Here is a 20,146-nt window from a genome sequence, read left to right as displayed (position 1 = left end):
AATAAATGATATTTTTAAAACATGAAAAATATCTTTAAGCCTATTTTTTAGAAAAATCGTATAGATAAATTTTATAAGATACAACCAAATAAAACATTTGTAGTTCATGAAATTATCTTGGGACCCTTTCAAAATTAGATTCAGTTCTAGGAAAATGGGGAAAATATATAGAAAATTTAGAAAATTTGAATATCATTCAAATTAATGTCCAAACATATTTTGAAAACTTTTCACAACAAAAATATGAGATGAAACTGTCATGAATGCAACTAGAATCACTATGTTGCATTCATGCTAGTTGTATCTCATGTTTTTGTCATGAAAAGTTTTCAAAATGTGTTTAAACATCGATTATAATGTTTTGAGAATTTTCTAGATATTTTCCCATTTTATAGAGTTCAATCCAATTCTTTGAAGCTTCCATTGATAATTTCAGGAGCTTAAAAAATTTTATTTAGATGTCTCTTGTCCTAATATATATCTAGGATTTTTTTGGATTTTTTAAAGGCTTCGACATTTCTGTGGTTTATTTAAAAAATGTGTTTACTGGATTTGTTTTTTGTTTTTGAGAATTTAACGGATTGGTTTTTGGATGAACTAAAAAAGAACGATGAACTCAAAACCACTTTTAAGTTTTAACTGTCGTCAAAGATAATTGTCAAATAGGCTCCACTCTTTTTTCTTAATTTAATTAACAGACAAAATTGTATTGAAACAATAAAAGGAGTTTAACGATAAATGAATGCACGACAGAAAGTTCTGCCTCCCATTTTAGGTTCGGCGAAGCAACGATGCAAGCCTTTCAAAAAAAAAAAAAAGCAACAATGCAAGAAAAGTTGCAAAACTAGTCTTGAGAATAATCCAGCTTTGTTGCTTTCGGGTGACGGTGTGACATTCCAAGATCAATTGCGAAACTTTAGGTAAAGCCACACGTGGCAAAATCCCACATGAGGTCACGCACGTGGGTCCCAGTCCCAGCTGCGTCCTCTCCTCCCTGAGACACGTGGCAGCCGTCCCGTACTCTCCCGCGCAGCCGTCGCATTTCCCGCCAAAAACACCGCCCGCCCGGCTTCCTTCCACGGTACGGTTCCATAATTCCATTCCCCACTCCACTCAAAAACCTAGCGCCGCCTAACCCTTCTCGAACCTTCTGGAGACCTATCTGCCTGAGGGACAGCAGCCGCCATGGCCCCCAGCACCGCCGACCTCGCCATCCAGGGCGCCCGTGATGGCAACCTCTGCCTCCTCAAGCGTAAGCGCTGCCATCACCGCCAGCCCACCACTACTCTCTCTCTCTCTCGTGTAATTCACCCGCTTGATTTGATTCCTGCAATTCTCTTTGTTGATTAGAAATCTCGAGCGAGTTGAAATTGCGGGGAGTGGAGGGCTTCAACGGGCGGAGCTTGCTCCACTTCGCGGCCGGCGGTGGGCACCCCGAGGACTGCAAGTTCCTGGTGGAGAATTCGGGGTTCCATGTCAACTCCACCTCTGCGGAAGGTGAATTGAAACGCCTCGCTGAATCTCGACCTTCTGCCAGGTTCCCGGTGGCTGAATCACTGGATTATCACTTTTTCGTCAAAAATATCATTGATAGTGGCAGTGCTCCCTTCCCCCTCGCAGGCAAGACGCCAATTCTCCTCGCCACCGAGGGGAGCAGGAGCCTCCCCGTTCTGATGTACCTTCTTGATCGCGGCGGGGACCCGGCCATGCCGGATGCCAGAGGATCCACGCTGCTGCACAATGGGGTGCACAATGGTGTGTTCCTTTCCTTTCTCTTCCATAGCTCGATTTGCCCTCTGCAGTATTATGGAAGGGGCGCTTAGATTGAGAACCTTGCTTATGAATTGTTTACCGTACCTGTCCTCTCTGGAGGAGGAGGTCTGGTTGTGTTTGATCTGGAAATTTTAACATCTTTTCGCGTGCCTTCCAGGCCACTACGGCGCTGTGAGGCTGCTGTTGTCCAAGGGCGTTTCTGTTGATCATCTCAATCTGCATATGTGGCACGCCGTGCTGTGAAGATCCGCCTGGATCATGGTGCTGATGTAAGTTTCAGTATTGATGTCATGTTACTCCTGCTGTGTTGGCAATTCACATGCTAGAGAGAAGCACCGCAGCACACCGCACTGCCTAAAATTTTGTTTTTGCTTTACTTGATGATGAAATCGTTCCCTACTTCCCTGTCGGAGGTTTAGAGAACACAATGGTGGGTGAATTTTCTGAATCCTTTTCTTTTCCAGTGACCTCACTAGCTAATCAAAACCCCCATCCATTTTCCCTTTGCAGCCCAACAGAGTTGTCCATGATGACCTTTCACCACTCATGATGGCATGCTGTGCGCGTTCCTTGAAATGTATGAAGCTACTTACTCAGGTCCTGGTACTTACTGACTTCCTTGAAGTATTCTATTATGACATTTTTATGCCTTAATATGTAATGGATAGAATGTAGACCAACTAATTGATCTTACAACCATTGATCTTGTCTTCCTTATCACACATGGCAAATTCGCAATCCGCTCTAAATCTGACTTGTATTTCTCATTCTATAGGCTGGTGCTGATGTGAAATTCAAAAGTCTGCAGGAGCCACGTGTTTAAATAACAGCAGTTAATAAGGCCTTCACCGATATTGTCAAGTTCTTGCTGGAGGTTGGAGCTGACCCTAACATTCCTGACAGGATAATCTCATTTATGATTATCTTTTTTCCTGCTGTTTATTTACTTTGATGCTGCGTGGTTTATAATCTCCTGCTCATCTGCATATCCTATATTCCTATGACAGGTTAATATAATGAAACCAAGGTCTCAGAGGCTCTGGAGCTAGTGGAGCTAGTTCAGTTCCCTATTGAGACCTTTTATGTTGCTCATTTATATTGTCATAGTCATAACTTTTGCCTCTTGTTTTCTTGCTAACTGTTGCTTAGGCTGGGATTAAGTGTGTTCCCGTTTAGTAACCTCTTGCGTTCATGAACGGTAGAGCTCGTGATCAGGTTAACAAAAACTTGAAGAGCATAAGTGCGTGTATGAAATACCTGTTGCTCCTGTGGCAACCTAAAGATGGGCGTGGTTGGTCCATGGATCGAACCACATCCGAACCATCGATCCATTCATGACATTAAGGGGCACCGGTTCATCCATTATAAACTAAAGCTGCTTGGGTCTAATGCTCCAATGGGTATACGGGTCGACCCATGTCGTCGATCGTGCGATTCCAACCACAGCCTAGCTTCTCTCCTCTGTGTACGTTCCTCTCCTTTGCAGCTTCGCTGCCGCTTGATCCGAGGAGGCAGAGCAAGCAGATGAGCAGCAGCCGGAGGTTGAGCGGCACCAAGAGGTTCAACACCTGCATGAGTCCCTCGCCGCCACGAACGCCGCCAACAGGGGGAACCCCATCGCCAAAGCTGAATCTAGCACCGGTCGGCCGCCGCGGCGGCCCCCTCGCCGCCACGAACGGCAGCAGGTGGAACCCCATCGCTGAAGCTGAATCCAGCACTGGTCAGCCGCCGCTGCCGCCGCACAGGTTGCGGAGCTCGCCTTGGTGATGTGGTTGTCGTCTGTCAGCAGGGCAGCAGCCGGAAATATTTGCCGGGGGGAGGGGCGGCTGCCGCTACCGTGCCGGGATCGACGGGGTCGCGGCCTTCTCCAGTTGTGAGCGCCGGCGACGAGGTGGATCGAACCCCTGGATCTTTTGGTTCTTTGGTTTCTGATCCACTTACCCAAAGAAACTTTACGGGTTAGAGAAGGGGCCCTAATGGGTCGTTTCTATGGTGCGGTTCGACGAACCGCTGGGCCAAACCGAACCATCCCCATCTTTATGGCAACCAACTTTTGTACAGTGTGTGTATTCTATGTAGATTTTTTGGGTTAATTTATTTCGGTTTGTGGTGATCCAATCAAATATTATGAGGTTTGCAGCCCTAGTTATAAGTACCTGCTGAAAAAACATGAATGATTTGTGAAGTGTATTATAAATCAAAATTGCCTCTCGAAATTGTGATGCCTGGGAGGTCCAAAGCACAGAATTCAAATCCCACTGTTGAAAATGTTAGCCTAGGTATGATTTCTAGCACTTGATAACTAACTAGAATTTAAGATTATATAGGACCATCATACAATTGTTATGTTATATTCTTAGAATTCTTTGTTGTTGGTCTTTCCTCCTTTCATGCCAGATTATATTACCTTCCACTTTTGTGTTTGCATTGCAGCGTGGGAAATTCCCAATCATGTTAGCAGCTTGTGAACAACGTGAGCTAGTTGAAATTCTATTTCCTCAGACAACCAATTCCCATTTTTCCACATTGGAGTGTTGATGCGCTTTTTTTTGAAAGCAATGGCAGGAGCTTTGCCTTTCAATTAAGGTAGGAAAAAAGAGAAGTTTATGTACAAGAAAGGGAAGAGACCTGGCCCTCGGCTGTCACACAGCAGAAAAATCAAAGCCCCACATAAAGAAAGAAGAGCAGCCCCTATGAAAAGGCCCTCTTTCTAAGGTCTATGTCTTCCTTAATTCTCGCGGCCACTTGTAGTACCATTTCTGTGGCGTTGTTAAAAATTCTCCTATTCCTCTCTTTCCATAAATTCCAGAAGGTGTAAATCACCAAGCCATTGAACCTTCTCCGCTCCGCTCTAGGCACTTTGCTTGCAGCATTCTTCCACCAAGAAATGATCTAAGAGGGGGCCTGCTGTAGTTGGCTCAAGATGTCTTCGAAGTGCTCCCATGTTAAAATCTGGTTCCAGACCGCCATGGCAAAAGGGCAGTGTAAGCACAGGTGGAGGCCGGTTTGTAGGGGTCCATTGCAGAGTGCGCAGTGGTCTTGATGTGGCCACCCTCTTCTCTGCAAGTTGTCCGCTGTTAGTACTTTCCCATGTATAAGTATCCAGGTAAAGACCTTGCATTTATTCTCAGCATGTGCTTTCCAAATTTGGTCGCTCCAGAAAGTACTGAAGGATCCACAGAATTGCATCCTGTAAACCGAGCGGGTGGAGTAAGTGCCGTTCGGAGTCCATTTCCAAGTGATGGAGTCTGGGACGCCCTGGAGATGCACATCCTAGATCCTAATCCAATGGGAGACAAATTCTTCGACGTGGGTGGCTGAGGTGATGCGGCCTCTTAGTGAGCGTATCCAATTGTTGTTTCTGAGCTCTTGATTCACTGTTCTGTTCTTTCTGGTGGCAAGTCTGAAGAGGTTGGGTGCTAGGTATCTAGGGGCCTCCTCGTCAAGCCAGTTGTTGTGCCAGAAGCGGGCCTTTACGCCATCGCCCAAAGTGATTGTTGTTGATGAATTGAATAAAAGGTGGTCAATGTCATTGCAAGGGAGGTCCATTCCTAACCAAGGTTTGGAGTCTTCTGTCCATTCCTGCCATAGCCATTGGAGACGGAGGGCGCGGCCAAACCTCTCCAGGCTGGGGACTCTGTCGATGGGGAACCCTACGGGCCCCCCATAGACCGTACTACACGGAGCAAAGCAACGTGCAAGATCAAAACTCCAATTCGAACTATACAAGGAAAGGCGCCCGAAGCATAGTTTAGGACTCTGACCTTGTATCTGAGTAGAACACAAACAACTCCTCTCAGCACCTGGACTATAAAGGGCTGGTGAGGATATCCCTTGAAGAGAAGGCATACCCGATACTCAAAGCAATACAAACGCAAACAGGCTAACGCCAAAATTGGACGTAAGGTTATTACTCGACCAAGTCGAGGGCCTGAACCAGTATAAATCGTGAGTCTCTTTGCGTAACCGCTGAATTCCGCTATTCGCCGAAGCCCGAACAACTGTCCCGGGTACCCCCGTGGCAGGCTATCGGTGGTAAAACATCGACAGCTGGCGCGCCAGGTAGGGGCTTTCGACGAATTTTTTCTCGAGAGTTCGGCGGACCTCAACCTCAAGATGACCTTTTTGGCGGGAACAACCTTTGTCTTCGGATCCTGGATCTGCAAGGCTGACGACGACGGCAAGCTTCGTACCCGTCTCCGAGAAGAAAAAGAATTCGATGATGAAGTTCAATACAAACTCGCTGAGAAGATGATGAAACTCTCAACTTCGGATACAACTCGGAATAAGGAAAAAAGCGGATACGAAACCGACTCTGAAAAAGAGATACAACCTGATTCCAAGACAATCTTCACGGCACAAGAGCCAAGCCTAATTGGACTCGGAGACACAACAACGATCGCGAAGGGATACGACCCGTACAACTCAAAGAAGAACTTGGGAACTTACGGACTGCGCAACGCGGCATCAGTCTATCAGCACTTTACCCAAAACAAGATGAACTTAGCAAGAAGAATACTCCTGGAGGGAGCACAAGAAGGGATGATCATGACAGTTACCCCGCAAGATTGTGTGGTGCATTGGTCAGGTTCTTTCACCTCAAGCAAAGCCCAGACTGGCACGCCCGTTGAAGAACTACCTTATTAAGAAGGAAAAGAACTCGGATCCAGCTCAGAAGCTACAGACAGCTCAACCAAACGAAGGATGGAATACCGTACAAGAAATGCTCGGAAGAGGTATACTGTATACATGGCAGAGCAGTTAGAACAACCCTTGGAACCACCACAGATACCAGATATAAAATCTTCAGACGAATCAGAAGGCAACATCTCGCCAAATGAGAAAAGCGACAGCAACGAAAATGATGAGCAAAGACTAGCAAGGCTAAAGAAGAACAAATTGAAAGCTGGAAGGAGGAACCGAGCTAAACAAAGGAAGCAAGTCTGGAATAAATACAAAGCGGAGCTAACGGAATACAACAGAAAGAAGGCGAAAAAAGAAGCCACAAAAAATACAAAAAGGGAAAGAATTGAAGAATTAACAAAGGAGTTGTACACCCTCACGAATAACGGGAAAGCAAAGGAAGACCAGAAGAAAGAAGTCGGGGGATCAGAAAAACAACCCGGCGAAGAAGTTCCACAGGAGCCACAAAGGGAGTAGCCACCCAAAAAATCGAATTTTCAAAGGATAGGACCAGTAGAAAGTGTTGATATCAATGGAAGGAAGGAACACTACTCAAAGCAACAAGAAAGAGACAAACAAAAATTGAGCCAACGCTACCAAGAAATATCAAGAAGATTTGACAAAGAAGATGACTACGGAGAGTCTGAGTTAAAAGAAGACATGTCTTATTACAGAAGGGCAAGATCGCCAGATTATGGAAGAACGGAACCATACGACAAATTCCCTTGTTTCGCAAGAAGACTACAAACTTTAAAGCTACAACACAAGTTTAAACCAGCAAATCATTCCAAGTATGATGGCAAAGTCGAACCAAGACAATGGCTAAGGGTTTACTCCCAATCTATTGAATTAGCTGGAGGAGACGACGACATCAAGGCTCTATTCTTCCCAATGGCCCTCGAAGCAATGCCGCTACAATGGTTTGACAAATTGAGGCCAAGATCAATCAGGTATTAGGAAGACTTGCAAGAAGCTTTCTGCAACAACTTCGCAGGCATTATTACCCATCCAATGACTGCAGCCGAATTGAAAGGAGTAAAGCAAAGGAGAGAAGAAAGTCTAAGGGAATACTATAGAAGATTTGGAGAATTCAGGGCTCTAGTCCATGACATTACTGATAGGGAGGTGATAGAGGCCTTTGCAAAAGGAATCTGGGCAAACTGGCAATACAAGGACTATTTCAATGAGAACCCAAGAACAAATGAAGACTTCAAGAGGGTTGTTGAGAAGCTAATTTCGTCAGAAGAAAGAACTCAACACAGATTTGCTAGGGACAACCCAGAGAATAGAAGACCCGATTACAGACAGCAAGACAAAAGACCAAGGCAGGACAATATGGTGGCAACCACAAACAACAAAAGAAGATACAATGGCAACGACAATGATAGCAATGGTAGCAATCACAATGGCAACTACAACAATAGCAACAACCGTAACAACAGCGGTTACAACAGTAATAGCAACTATCAGAGTAACAACTACCGAGGAAGAGCACCGGAAAACATAGAAAACATGCCGTGTCACATACACCCAGGGGCCAGACACAAGTTAGTTGAATGCAGCACTTTTCAGCGGCAATTCATGAAGAGAGAAAACAGGAATCAAAACAACTCGGAGCCAAAGCAAGAAGAATCCAAGGAGGAAAAGAGAGCTGAAGGAGATTAAGAACCCCAACGCCAATTAGCGGTGATATTTTCAGGTGTTCCTAACACACGAAGCAAAAGACAAGAGAAACTAGCTCATAGAGCCATCATGGAAGCTGAACCAGCCATCCCAAGATATCTAGATTGGTCAGAGTACCCCATCCACTTCACAAGAGAAGACCAATGGACCAGTGCAGCAAACGTAGGATGCTACCTGCTGGTACTGGGTCCAACTATCGCAGGAGTAGCAGTAACTAAAGTACTCATCGATGGAGGAGTCGGGCTTAACATAATTTTCGTAGACACTCTCAAAAGGATGAATCTGGATTGTGAAGGTCTAATGACACCCACAAGCACACAATTCTACGGAATAGTACCCGGCAGAGCAGCTATGCCCCTCGGACAGATAACCCTACCTGTCACCTTTGGCACACCAGACAAATACTGGACGGAATTCATCAAATTCGAAGTTGCAGACTTTGAATCATGCTACCACGCAATACTTGGGAGACCAGCTTTAACAAAATACATGGCAGTACCACATTATCCATACCTACTACTCAAGATGCCAACAACAAAGGGCGTATTATCATTGAAAGGAGATATAAAGAAAGCACATGATTGTGACGTACAAGCAGTACAAATATTCGAAAGATTACAAGATATAAAGAAAGGAAAGGAGATTGCAATGTTGGTCAACGAAATGAACCCAGATGAGATTAAGATACCGGCTAAGAAGCCAAGCAACTTCGCACCACCAAAAGAAGCTGCTACCAAGACTATTGACCTACTGACTGGTGATCCGGAGAAGACGGCAATCATCAGTGCAAATCTCGACCCTAAATAGGAACTCGCGCTCACCAACTTTCTTCGGGACAACAAAGATATTTTCGCTTGGAAGCCAGCAGACATGCCAGGGGTTCCAAGGGAGTTGGCTGAGCACATAATTGATGTGAACAAAGGGTCCAAACCCGTTAAGCAGAAGTTACGAAGATTCGCTCTAGACAGAAAAGCAGCAAAAAAAAAAAGAGATCGCCAAGCTCATGGCAGCAGGATTCATCAGAGAAATAATCAACCCGGATTGGCTTGCCAACCCGGTCCTAGTAGAGAAGAAGAATTCAAAAGAATGGCACATGTGCATCGACTACATAGACCTCAACAAACATTGCTCAAAAGATCCATATATTCCACCAAGGATTGATCAAATCATCGACTCGACAGCAGGATCAGCTCTGTTATCCTTTCTAGATTGCTATTCAGGCTATCATCAAATATCCTTAAGAGAAGAAGACGAAAGCAAGACTTCGTTCATTACACCATTTGGGGCATATTGCTATAAATCAATGCCTTTTGGGCTAAAAAATGTAGGGGCAATATATCAAAGAGCAATTCAAACTTGCTTGGGGAGTCAAGTCGGAAGAAATGCAGAAGCATACATTGACGATGTAGTAATCAAGACAAAAGAACCCGGATCATTGATAGAAGACCTCGAGGAGACTTTCAAGAATCTAAAAGCATGGCAGTGGAAGCTAAACCCCACAAAGTGTGTTTTTGGGGTACCATCAGGACAACTACTCGGGTTTCTAGTCAGTAACCGAGGAATTGAAGCAAGTACAAACCAGGTTAAAGCCATCATGGATATGAAACCTCCAAAGAAAGTTAAAGACATACAGAAGCTTACAGGATGCATAGCAGCACTCAACAGATTCATCTCCCGACTAGAAGAAAAAGGGCTACATTTTTTTAAATTATTGAAAAAGGCAGGAAATTTTGAATGGACAGAAGAAGCAGAAGAAGCATTCCAAAAGTTAAAAGAATACTTGGCATCATCACCAGTAATGACACCACCAAAAGACAGAGGACACTACGCTATACATTACAGCAATCAAGAATGTTGTCAGCACAACAATTGTGGTTGAGAGAGAAGAACCCGGACACGCATACAAAATGCAAAGACCAGTCTATTACATAAGCGAAGTACTAACAGAATCAAAAGTGAGATACCCACACGTGTAAAAACTACTTTATGCAGTGTTGATATCATCAACAAAGCTGAGACATTATTTCCATGAACACAAGATTACAGTGGTAGCCAATTTTCCACTTCAAGATATTCTACGCAACAAAGATGCAACAGGTCGGATATCAAAATGGGCAGTAGAACTCGATGCTCTCAACCTAGACTTCAAACCAAGAACAGCACTCAAATCTCAAGCATTATCCGACTTCATTGCTGAATGGACAGAAATCAGTCAAAAAGAACCCGAACCAATACTTGATCATTGGAAAATGTATTTTGACGGTTCCCTAAAGCTAGGAGCTGGAGCAGGAGTACTATTCATATCACCAGAAGGGAGATAGTTAAAATATGTGTTACAAATACTTTGGCAGACAACTAACAATGAGCAGAATACGAAGCATTAATACACGGTCTAAGAGTTGCAAGCTCGCTTGGGATCAAAAGACTTACTTGTCTACGGTGATTCAGCTGTAGTAATCAATCAAGTCAACAAGGTTTGGGATTGTACAAAAGATAATATGGATGCATACTGTGCAGAAGTTAGAAAATTAGAGAAAAATTTCCAAGGGCTCGAAATCCATCATGTACTAAGAGATTCCAACGTTGCAGTAGATGTGCTAGCCAAATTAGGATCAGATAGAGCAAAAGTACCACCCGGTATATTTGTGGAAGAACTCACAGCCCCATCCATCAAACAACTCAGGAACACAGAAAAAGAGAAGGTGACAACAGATCCAATGGAAATAGATCAAGCAGAAGAACCAGACCAGTGACAAATCATGGTCATACAAAGTGATTGGAGACAAACATACATTAATTTTATCAAAGACAAGAAACTACCTAAAGACAAAGCAGAAGCAACCCGGGTTGTACGAAGAAGCAAAAACTACGTTCTGGTGGGGGATAAACTATACAAAAGAGCAGCATCATCAGGAGTACTGCTTAAATGTGTTCCGACAGATAAAGGAAAGGAAATCTTGGACGAAATCCACTCAGGATGCTGTGGAAATCATGCAACCTCTAGGACACTAGTCGGCAAAGCATTCAGAACCAGTTTCTATTGGCCAACAGCACTCAAAGATGTAGAAGAGCTCGTCAGAACAAGCAAGAATTGTCAAATGTTTGCTAGGCAATCACATGTGTCGGCTCACAACTTAATATGCATACCGCCGGCTTGGCCGTTCTCATGCTGGGGGCTAGATCAAGTCGGACCACTCAAAAAAGTAAAAGGAGGCTTCGAATACATATTTGTGGCAATCGACAAATTTACAAAGTTGATTGAATACAAACCTTTGGTCAAATACAGTGCAGAAAAGGCAGTGGAATTCATACAAGACATGCATAGGTTCGGCATGCCCAACAGAATAATCACAGATCTTGGTTCACCATTTACAGCAAGAGAATTCCAATACTGGGCAAGAGATTGTGGGATAGAAATCAACTTTGCATTAGTAGCACACCCGCAGGCCAATGGACAAGTTGAAAGAGCAAATGGACTCATATTACAAGGTTTAAAACCAAGATTATATGAATATTTGAAAGATTATGGTGGAAAATGGATCGATGAATTATCGAAAGTAGTATGGGGTCTAAGAACCCAGATCAGCAGAGCAACTGGATACTCATCGTTCTTTCTGGTCTACGGATCAGAGGCAGTACTACCAGCCGACTTAATATGGCCATCTCCAAGAATAGAACAATATGAAGAAGGCGAAGCAGAAGAAACGAGGCGGTTAGAAATTGATTGAATAGAAGAAATAAGAGAGTGCAATCATACAAAATGTAAGATATCAGCAAGGGTTACGAAGACATTATGACAAAAGTACTCAACCCCAATCATTAAAGCCAGGGGACTCAGTACTACGACTAATCCAGAAGAAAGATGGACGACACAAACTACTCAGTCCATGGGAAGGACCCTTCATCGTGAAGACAGCAACAAGACCCGGCACATACGAGTTGATGACTCCAGATGAAATACCTGCAAAGAACACTTGGCATATCAGCCAGCTCAAAAGATTCTACAATTAAGTACAACAGATTGTACTCAAGTTTCAAGAAAAATAAAACAGAGATTATTCAAGAAGAACAACTTCAAATATGAGCCCTGTCCAATGGACAGAACCAACCCGTAATCAGGTTGGGGAAAAAGGGGCTTCCCTGTTAATAGCCAACCCAGAAACGGTTGCGCTACACGGGCAATCTTGTCACTCAACCATATGGAGATGGTCTAACTGACGGCCAATGGCCAAATAGCTTCTTGGGTAAGGAGACCCAATCTAGCATTTGTCACTCTACCATACAGAGATGGTACGACTGACAGCCCTGTCCAACGGACAGAACCAACCCGTAATCAGGTTGGGGAAAAAGGGGCAGCCCTGTAAACAGCTCAACCCAGAAACGGTTGTTGCTATACGGGCGCAATCGCTTACCCCAAGAGCTGGTACGATTGCTTACTTTTCCTGCAAACAGCTAACCTGGAAACGGTTGTGCTATATGGGTCCGGTCGCCTACCCTAAGAGTGGTACGATCAAATACTTCGCCTAAGAAGCGGCACAAACACTCCAACAATCCGGTCGCCTACCCCAAGAGTGGTACGATCGAATACTTCGCCCAAGAAGCGGCACAAGCATTCCAACAACTCGGTCGTCTACCCCAAGAGTGGTACGATCGACTACTTCGCCCAAGGAGCGGCACAAGCACTCCAACAACTCGGTCGTCTACCACAAGAGCGGTACGATCGACTACTTCGCTCAAGAAGCGGCACAAGCACTCCAACAGCCCGGTCACCTACCCCAAGAGTGGTACGATCGACTACTTCGCCCAAGGAGCGGCACAAGCACTACAACAACCCGGTCGCCTACCCCAAGAGCGGTACGATCGACTACTTCGCCCAAGGAGCGGCACAAGCACTACAACAACCCGGTCGCCTACCCCAAGAGTGGTACGATTGGCTACTTCGCCCAAGGAGCGGCACAAGCACTACAACAACCCGGTCGCCTACCCCAAGAGCGGTACGATCGGCTACATGCCCAAGGAGCGGCACAAGCACTACAATAACCCAGTCGCCTACCCCAAGAGCGGTACGATCGACTACTTCGCCCAAGGAGCGGCACAAGCACTACAACAACCTGGTCGCCTACCCCAAGAGCGGTACGATCGACTACTTCGCCCAAGGAGCGGCACAAGCACTACAACAACCTGGTCGTCTACCCCAAGAGCGGTACGATCGACTACTTCGCCCAAGGAGCGGCATAAGCACTACAACAACCCGGTCACCTACCCCAAGAGCGGTACGATCGACTACTTTGCTCAAGGAGCGGCACAAGCACTACAACCCGGTCGCCTACCCCAAGAGCGGTACGATCGACTACTTCACCCAAGGAGCGGCACAAGCACTACAACAACCCAGTCGCCTACCCCAAGAGCAGTACGATCGACTACTTCGCCCAAGGAGCGGCACAAGCACTACAACCACCCGGTCACCTACCCCAAGAGCGGTACAGTCGACTACTTCGCCCAAAAAGCGGCACAAGCACTACAACCCGGTCATCTACCCCAAGAGCGGTACGATCGACTACTTCGCTCAAGGAGCGGCACAAGCACAAAAACAACTCGGTCGCCTACCCCAAGAGCAGTACGATTGACTACCTCGCCCAACAAGAAGGCATCTACAAATATACAACTCGGTCGCCTACACCAAGAGCGGTACGATCGACAACTTCACCCAACAAGCGGCACAATCAACAAAGAAAACTCGGTCGCCTACCCCAAGAGCGGTACAATCGACTGCTTCACCCAAAGAGCAGTACAATCACTCCAACAACTTGGTCGCCTATCCCAAGAGCGGTACAATCGACTACTCCACACAAAGAACAAGCGCAATCAACTCTACAACTCAGTCAAGCGATTACTACACCCCAAGAGCGGAACAATCAGCAAAAAACAACTCGGCCATTTACTCCAAGAGCAGTATGGTCGACCACTTCGCCCCAGAAGCAGGCACAAGTAACAAGTACAACTCAGGAGCTTACCCTCAGAACTACCCCGCCCCAAGAATGACGTAGATCTACAGTACAAATCGGTTGATTACCCTAAGAAAAGCAGATAGAGCAAGCATGGAAGCCACATCACAAGAACTCTTCTAACTACCAACGCGAAAGTTATCAAGTATACAAAAGCCTGGCGGCTGCTCAACCTCACACACCAGCATAGCTACGAATGAGGAAAGAATTGAAGAAATAATTTCCTACTCAAGGCGGAACCACAACCAACAAAGAAGGAAAGCTACATCTGTACCATGAGATCAAGAAAAACACGCTCCTGAGAGCTACTTTACTCAGATAAGTCAAGAAACAACCTAGTTTGGTAAAAAAAGAACCCCGATGAGGTACGGCAAGAACCAAGACAAGCTAGAAAAAACCCAGATTGATCAAAAAAGAATCCCGACAAGAACCAAAACAAGCTTAGAAAGAACCCGGATTGATCAAAAAAGAACCCCAACAAGGAGAGACAGAGATCAAGTCAAGATCAGAAAGAACCCATATTGAAGAAAAACAACTCAGACAAGTTGGGAACAGAAATCAAGACAAAAAAGAACCTGGAGTGATCAGAAAACAACCCGGATTAGGTACATACAAGTTCAGAAAGAACCTGGACAAAGTGCAAACAACCTGGAAGAGGTACATCAAGAACCAGAGAAGTCTAGAAATGACCTGGATGAATAAAAACAACTCAGAAGAACATCACGGCTTAGTCAAACACTAAGCTTGGGGGCTCGGCATTCGCTTCAACTACGCCTGGGGGCTCGGATTTAAAGACGAAGGACCAAGAATACAAGAATTCAAGACTACAACAAACGACAACACATCAAGACCCTTCATCCGATTTATTTTCGAAAGAAAAGAACTCGGAGAAGGCTCGGGGGCTGCGGGATACATAACCCCAGAAATTTTTGAAGACAAGAATCTAGACCCTCCAACTTTTGCAAGCAAAAGCAAGAGGCTCGGGGGCTACACTCGGTGAGTGCAATTTTTACGAAAAATTGCACCTACCGAAAAAGAACTCGGAGCAACCAAGAAGACAGAGAGACCCTCCAGTTTTTTGTACCAAAAAACAAGAGGCTCGGGGGCTACACTCAATGAGTGCACTTTTTTCAGCAAAAGTGCACATCAGTCAAAAGAAGAATCAAAGAAGACCATATCAAGATTTCACTTCAAGAAGAACCCGGATCAAGTCTACAACAACTCGGCCCTTGAAGCTCAATCATGAAATGCTCGGGGGCTTGTCGATAGGGAACCCTACGGGCCCCCCATAGACCGTACTACACGGAGCAAAGCAACGTGCAAGATCAAAACTCCAATTCGGACTATACAAGGAAAGGCGCCCGAAGCATAGTTTAAGACTCTGACCTTGTATCTGAGTAGAACACAAACAACTCCTCTCAGCACCTAGACTATAAAGGGCTGGTGAGGATATCCCTTGAAGAGAAGGCATACCCGATACTCAAAGAAATACAAACGCAAACAGGCTAACGCCAAAACTGGACGTAAGGTTATTACTCGACCAAGTCGAGGGCCTGAACTAGTATAAATCGTGAGTCTCTTTGCGTAACCGCCGAATTCCGCTATTCGCCGAAGCCCGAACAACTGTCCCGGGTACCCCCGTGGCAGGCTATCGGTGGTAAAACATCGACAGACTCCTAATCCTTCGGCCGCGTGACCGTTGGCCAATTTACCAAACAGTGACCGCCATTTGCGTCTTCCTCCCCTCTCCACAGGAACGATCTCCTGATTTTGTCATATTTTTTCCTTGCCCACGCTGCCAGGGGAAAAACGGTAAGGTGATAGGTTGGCATGGCCGAAAGAACTGAAGAGACGAGCGTAAGACGTCCGGCTCTATTCAACCATCTCCCTTTCTAGCCGGGCAACCACTGTCCAATTCGTTCAATGAGCGGTTGAATGTGAACCTTCTGTAGCGACCTTATGTGTAGCTGCAGCCCAAGGTATTTGTAAGGGAAAGTGCCCCTAGTACCTATAAACGGGGATAGCACCATGTCGAGGTCTACATCCTCACACCTGATCGGGTGAACTGAGCTCTTCTGTAGATTTATGTGGAGGCCTGATAAGTTGCCAAATACTTCCAGGATCGTCTTGATAGCATCCACGTCCTCTTTTATCGGATTAATGAAGATTGCCGCATCGTCTGCATACATGGAGGTTCTCCATTTGGCTGCCACTAGGGGTAAAGGGGTTATGATCCCTTGTCGGGTTGCCATGTCAAATAGACGCCGAAGTGGATCCATAGCAAGGATAAAAAGCATGGGAGAGAGAGGATCACCCTGGCGGACACCTCTGGCATGGTTGAAGCTAGTGCCCTGCTGTCCATTTAGGATGGCGGAGGAGGCCGTGCGGAAAAGGATAGAGACCCATTCCCGCCAGCGTGGCCCAAAACCCAGGGCCTGCAAAATTTCCAATAAATATCCCCAATTTACCGTATCAAAGGCTTTATGAATATCAAGCTTCATAAACAGAGTTGACAGCTTTAGCTTATGGAGTTTGCGTACTGCACCCTGGACATAAAAGAAGTTGTCGTGGATGCTTCTCTTTTTGATGAACGCGCTTTGGTAGCTTGAGACGAGGGAGTTCAAGTGGGGTGCTAATCTGTTGGCAAGCATCTTTGAGAAGATCTTTGCAATGCTGTGGATGAGACTGATGGGTCTGAAGTCAGTGACCCTTAAGGCGTCCGTTTTTTTGGGTAGAAGTATGATGTTAGCCGAGTTCATCAACTCAAACCCCTGGGCGTTCATGGAGAATAGGCTGTGCATTGCGTGCATAATGTCATCCTTTATGATATGCCAGCAAGCTTTGAAGAAGGCTCCAGTGAAGCCGTCTGGACCGGGGGCCTTGTCGGATGGCATGGATTTTATTGTGTATTCAATCTCATCCTGGGAGAAAGGTGCCTCAAGCTCCGTCAAGTCATGCGCAGAGTAACCCAGAGCTTGCCAATTGAAGGTTGTGTTTCTAGGAACTGTGGAGCCGATATGGTTTTTGAAATAGTCTCCTACCACTTTATGCTTCTCTTCATGAGCCATGACTATTCCCTCGTCGGTGTGGAGGCAATGAATGTAGTTCTTTCTGCGCCGTGTGTTCACTCTAATATGGAAGAACTTTGTGTTGGCATCACCACAGCGAATATAAGTGAGTCGTGATCTTTGCCTAATCCTTGATTTTTCGATAATTGATGCGATTATTAGAGCTATGAAATACCTATGCTTCGAGCCTCAGGTATGTTACTGGTTTCTTACTGGCACACTTTGCCTGCCAGGTTTTCAAAGTTATTAGAGTGAGAAAATGATTATGATTGAAGTCATTCAGGAACAAAAATTTGCTAACTGCTACAATATTAAATGTTGGAGCCCCTTGAAGGCTATGGCACTTGTAACTGAACATGCTTCCATGTTTAGGAGTCACTGGAAGAACAGATAGCTGATGCGAAGTCTAAAGGGAAAGAAGCGTTTGCAAAGGGGGACTACTTTGATGCAGCCTACTTCTATATGCTGGTAAATGCTTGAACCAATGCTATACGTGTTGGAATAATACAAAGTGTTGCAAGATAGGTACTTAGTTCTGAAATATCAAGCTCTGGACACAAGAAGGGCCTTCATTTTTTTTTCTTGTAGTCACTAGGCACTGCTCAAAAAGGCTCTATGACCCTGTATTGCTGATTGTTACTGCAGGCAATGACTAAAAACCCACAAGATGCCACCTTATTCGCCAATCGGAGCCTATATATGCTGGCTGCGGCTGAGAGAAGGTGAGGGCTCTGTCAGATGCTCGACGTTGGCCAACACTCTCACGGTGCAACTGGTCAGCACAACACGCCATAGAAGCGGTTGGCTGAGCCAGCCCAGGTTCGAGTCACGGCACCAACTTCTTAAGATGAAAATCAGGGGGACATCTCTCCCCCTGGTCAAATCAGATGCTCGACGTTGCAAAACATTGCGCCCACGTTGGGCAAAGGCATGGTACCGTGAGGGCATGGCTCTCAGCTTCCTCAAGGTATAGCGTACATCAAATAGCCTTGAATCTAGCTAGTTTCTGCTCCTGAATCATCACTCTCGTGGTTGGTATTCTCCATTATATAGGAGCAGTGGATGCTTTTGAGGAGGCGCCAAAGCTCGATCCCACCAACCATGACATCAAAAAAGCATTGAGGCACTGCTCTTGTTTCCTTCTATGCTACTTTCACCTATTGCCCTAACCGAGTCTGTTGTGCATTGGACCGGAGCATGAACATCCAAATCGTACTTCCTCCCTGTAGTGCCTTAGATCTGTGCATGACATTCTTATGTCTCTGATTCCTCAAACTTGCAGGGAGGCCATGGAGTCTATGAAGAATGATGCTTGCCCTAGAGAATAGAACCCTCAAGTTGCTGCATACGTTCGATCAGACTACTAATCAATCGTCTATAATATCTATGGGGATTAGCATCAGCCCACTGCTGCTAAGATTATTTTAAGCTATTCTTGACTCTTGATCTTTTGTGAAATATCATTTGCTGCCTGGAGCGAACTGGTGCTGTTGGGTCCCTTCTAAGGAAAATTGAGTTGTTTTTCTTTGTAAGTAGCACACTTGTGGACCAACCGATTACCTGGCCAAAGGGGATTCACTGGATGAATTTTCTGTCAGATGGAAATCATCTTGCGAACAAGCTGGCACAACCTGTATTTTGGCCAAGCTTCTGACCAAGAGGCATGCATAGCTGTTGGACCTCAATTGTTATTGTGCTCCCAGATCATTTTATGTTTAGGAACCAAATGGGATAATTCCTCTGTCCATATGCTATGTGGATTTGTTTTGTTATTCCCTGAGCTACTGGGTCCAAATGGGATGTGCCTAATGCCACAGGAATGTATGTCGTGTTTGGTTGATGACTAGAGCTCGTCACAGGTTCTGCGCCTAAGTTTGGCTACTGGTTATTTTGTGTGCCACACTTTGTTTTGGCTCCATTTTGTAACAGCACAACTCACCGCAAGACTGGTGAGCCTTTTCTATGCGAGAACTATGGTGTGTGGCCACACTTATAGTACTGGAGTAAGATTTAAAACTGAACCAAAAATAACATTTTCATTTTGCTCTAAAGCATAGAGTAGTAAGATGGTTGTTTCACATCTGATGCCACACGAGCATGCTAGCATGGCAACACCACATCACCATTATGGATCCAAACTCCAAATGATTCCAAACTGACTGCAACGAGTAAAGAAATTTTCCCTATCGCCTGCTCCTGCAGATGTGTTATAGGCCCCTTTCGCGTGTCCTTAAACCTGACTTATCCGTTTTTTTATCCGGAACAGTGTTTTTCTCTCACAAATTCCTCCAGATTCATCTAATTCCTCTAGATTCCTTCAAAATTTCTTCAAACGAACGGGGCCGTTGTACTCTCTCCTTCCAAAAATAACACACGTGTGTAGGGCTGGATATCGCGGCTCGGCTCGGTCTAGCTCGAGCTGGCTCGTTAGACGACTCATTAATATTATGAGCTAGAGGGGCAGCTCGGCTCAGCTCGTTACCGAGCTTGAGCTGGCTCGTTTAGCTCGTGAGCTACTAAAAAAATAGGAGACACACGTTTATAATGTTTATGCTACATTAATTTTAGAAGGTGATGTCAATTATTATGCAACCATACATGATTAATACATATCAGGTTCATCAAAAATATCAACCATGCAACATAGCTGGTCCATCCATGATCATGCAGTTTCAGCATACTAACTAGTTGTTTGCCACCATAAACTTAGGAAAGTCCACAGACTCAATGTCAGCATCATCATTTTCTTCCTGGAAAACAATCCATAAAATCAACATTTAAGTACCACAACAATTATAAAATTAAAATTCATATGAAACAGCTGAAAATAATGATTACATACTAATAGAATAGGTGTACACTTCTAGGTCGGCATTATCATCTTCTGGATTCATGCTCGTGTGCTGATAGGCCTCAGCTTAGACTTCCAGCTCA

General features: G+C 45.2%; 1 protein-coding gene across 1 annotated transcript; it reads left to right on the top strand.

Annotated features, from left to right (window-relative positions):
- The first annotated feature begins 1,121 nt into the window (after positions 1–1,121).
- LOC136509163 (uncharacterized) lies at positions 1,122–18,308 on the top strand. The gene is made up of 9 exons (XM_066503996.1): positions 1,122–1,252; positions 1,351–1,497; positions 1,621–1,755; positions 1,931–2,042; positions 2,284–2,370; positions 2,549–2,647; positions 17,585–17,680; positions 17,858–18,179; positions 18,266–18,308. Exons 1-4 carry the CDS (start codon positions 1,186–1,188, stop codon positions 2,014–2,016), a joined length of 435 nt encoding a protein of 144 aa, XP_066360093.1. The 5' UTR covers positions 1,122–1,185; the 3' UTR covers positions 2,017–2,042; positions 2,284–2,370; positions 2,549–2,647; positions 17,585–17,680; positions 17,858–18,179; positions 18,266–18,308.
- The last annotated feature ends 1,838 nt before the right edge of the window (positions 18,309–20,146 follow it).

The sequence above is a fragment of the Miscanthus floridulus genome, chromosome 15 (assembly GCF_019320115.1).
Source record: "Miscanthus floridulus cultivar M001 chromosome 15, ASM1932011v1, whole genome shotgun sequence".
Lineage (NCBI taxonomy): Eukaryota > Viridiplantae > Streptophyta > Magnoliopsida > Poales > Poaceae > Miscanthus > Miscanthus floridulus.
This window is presented reverse-complemented; position numbering and strand designations above follow the sequence as displayed.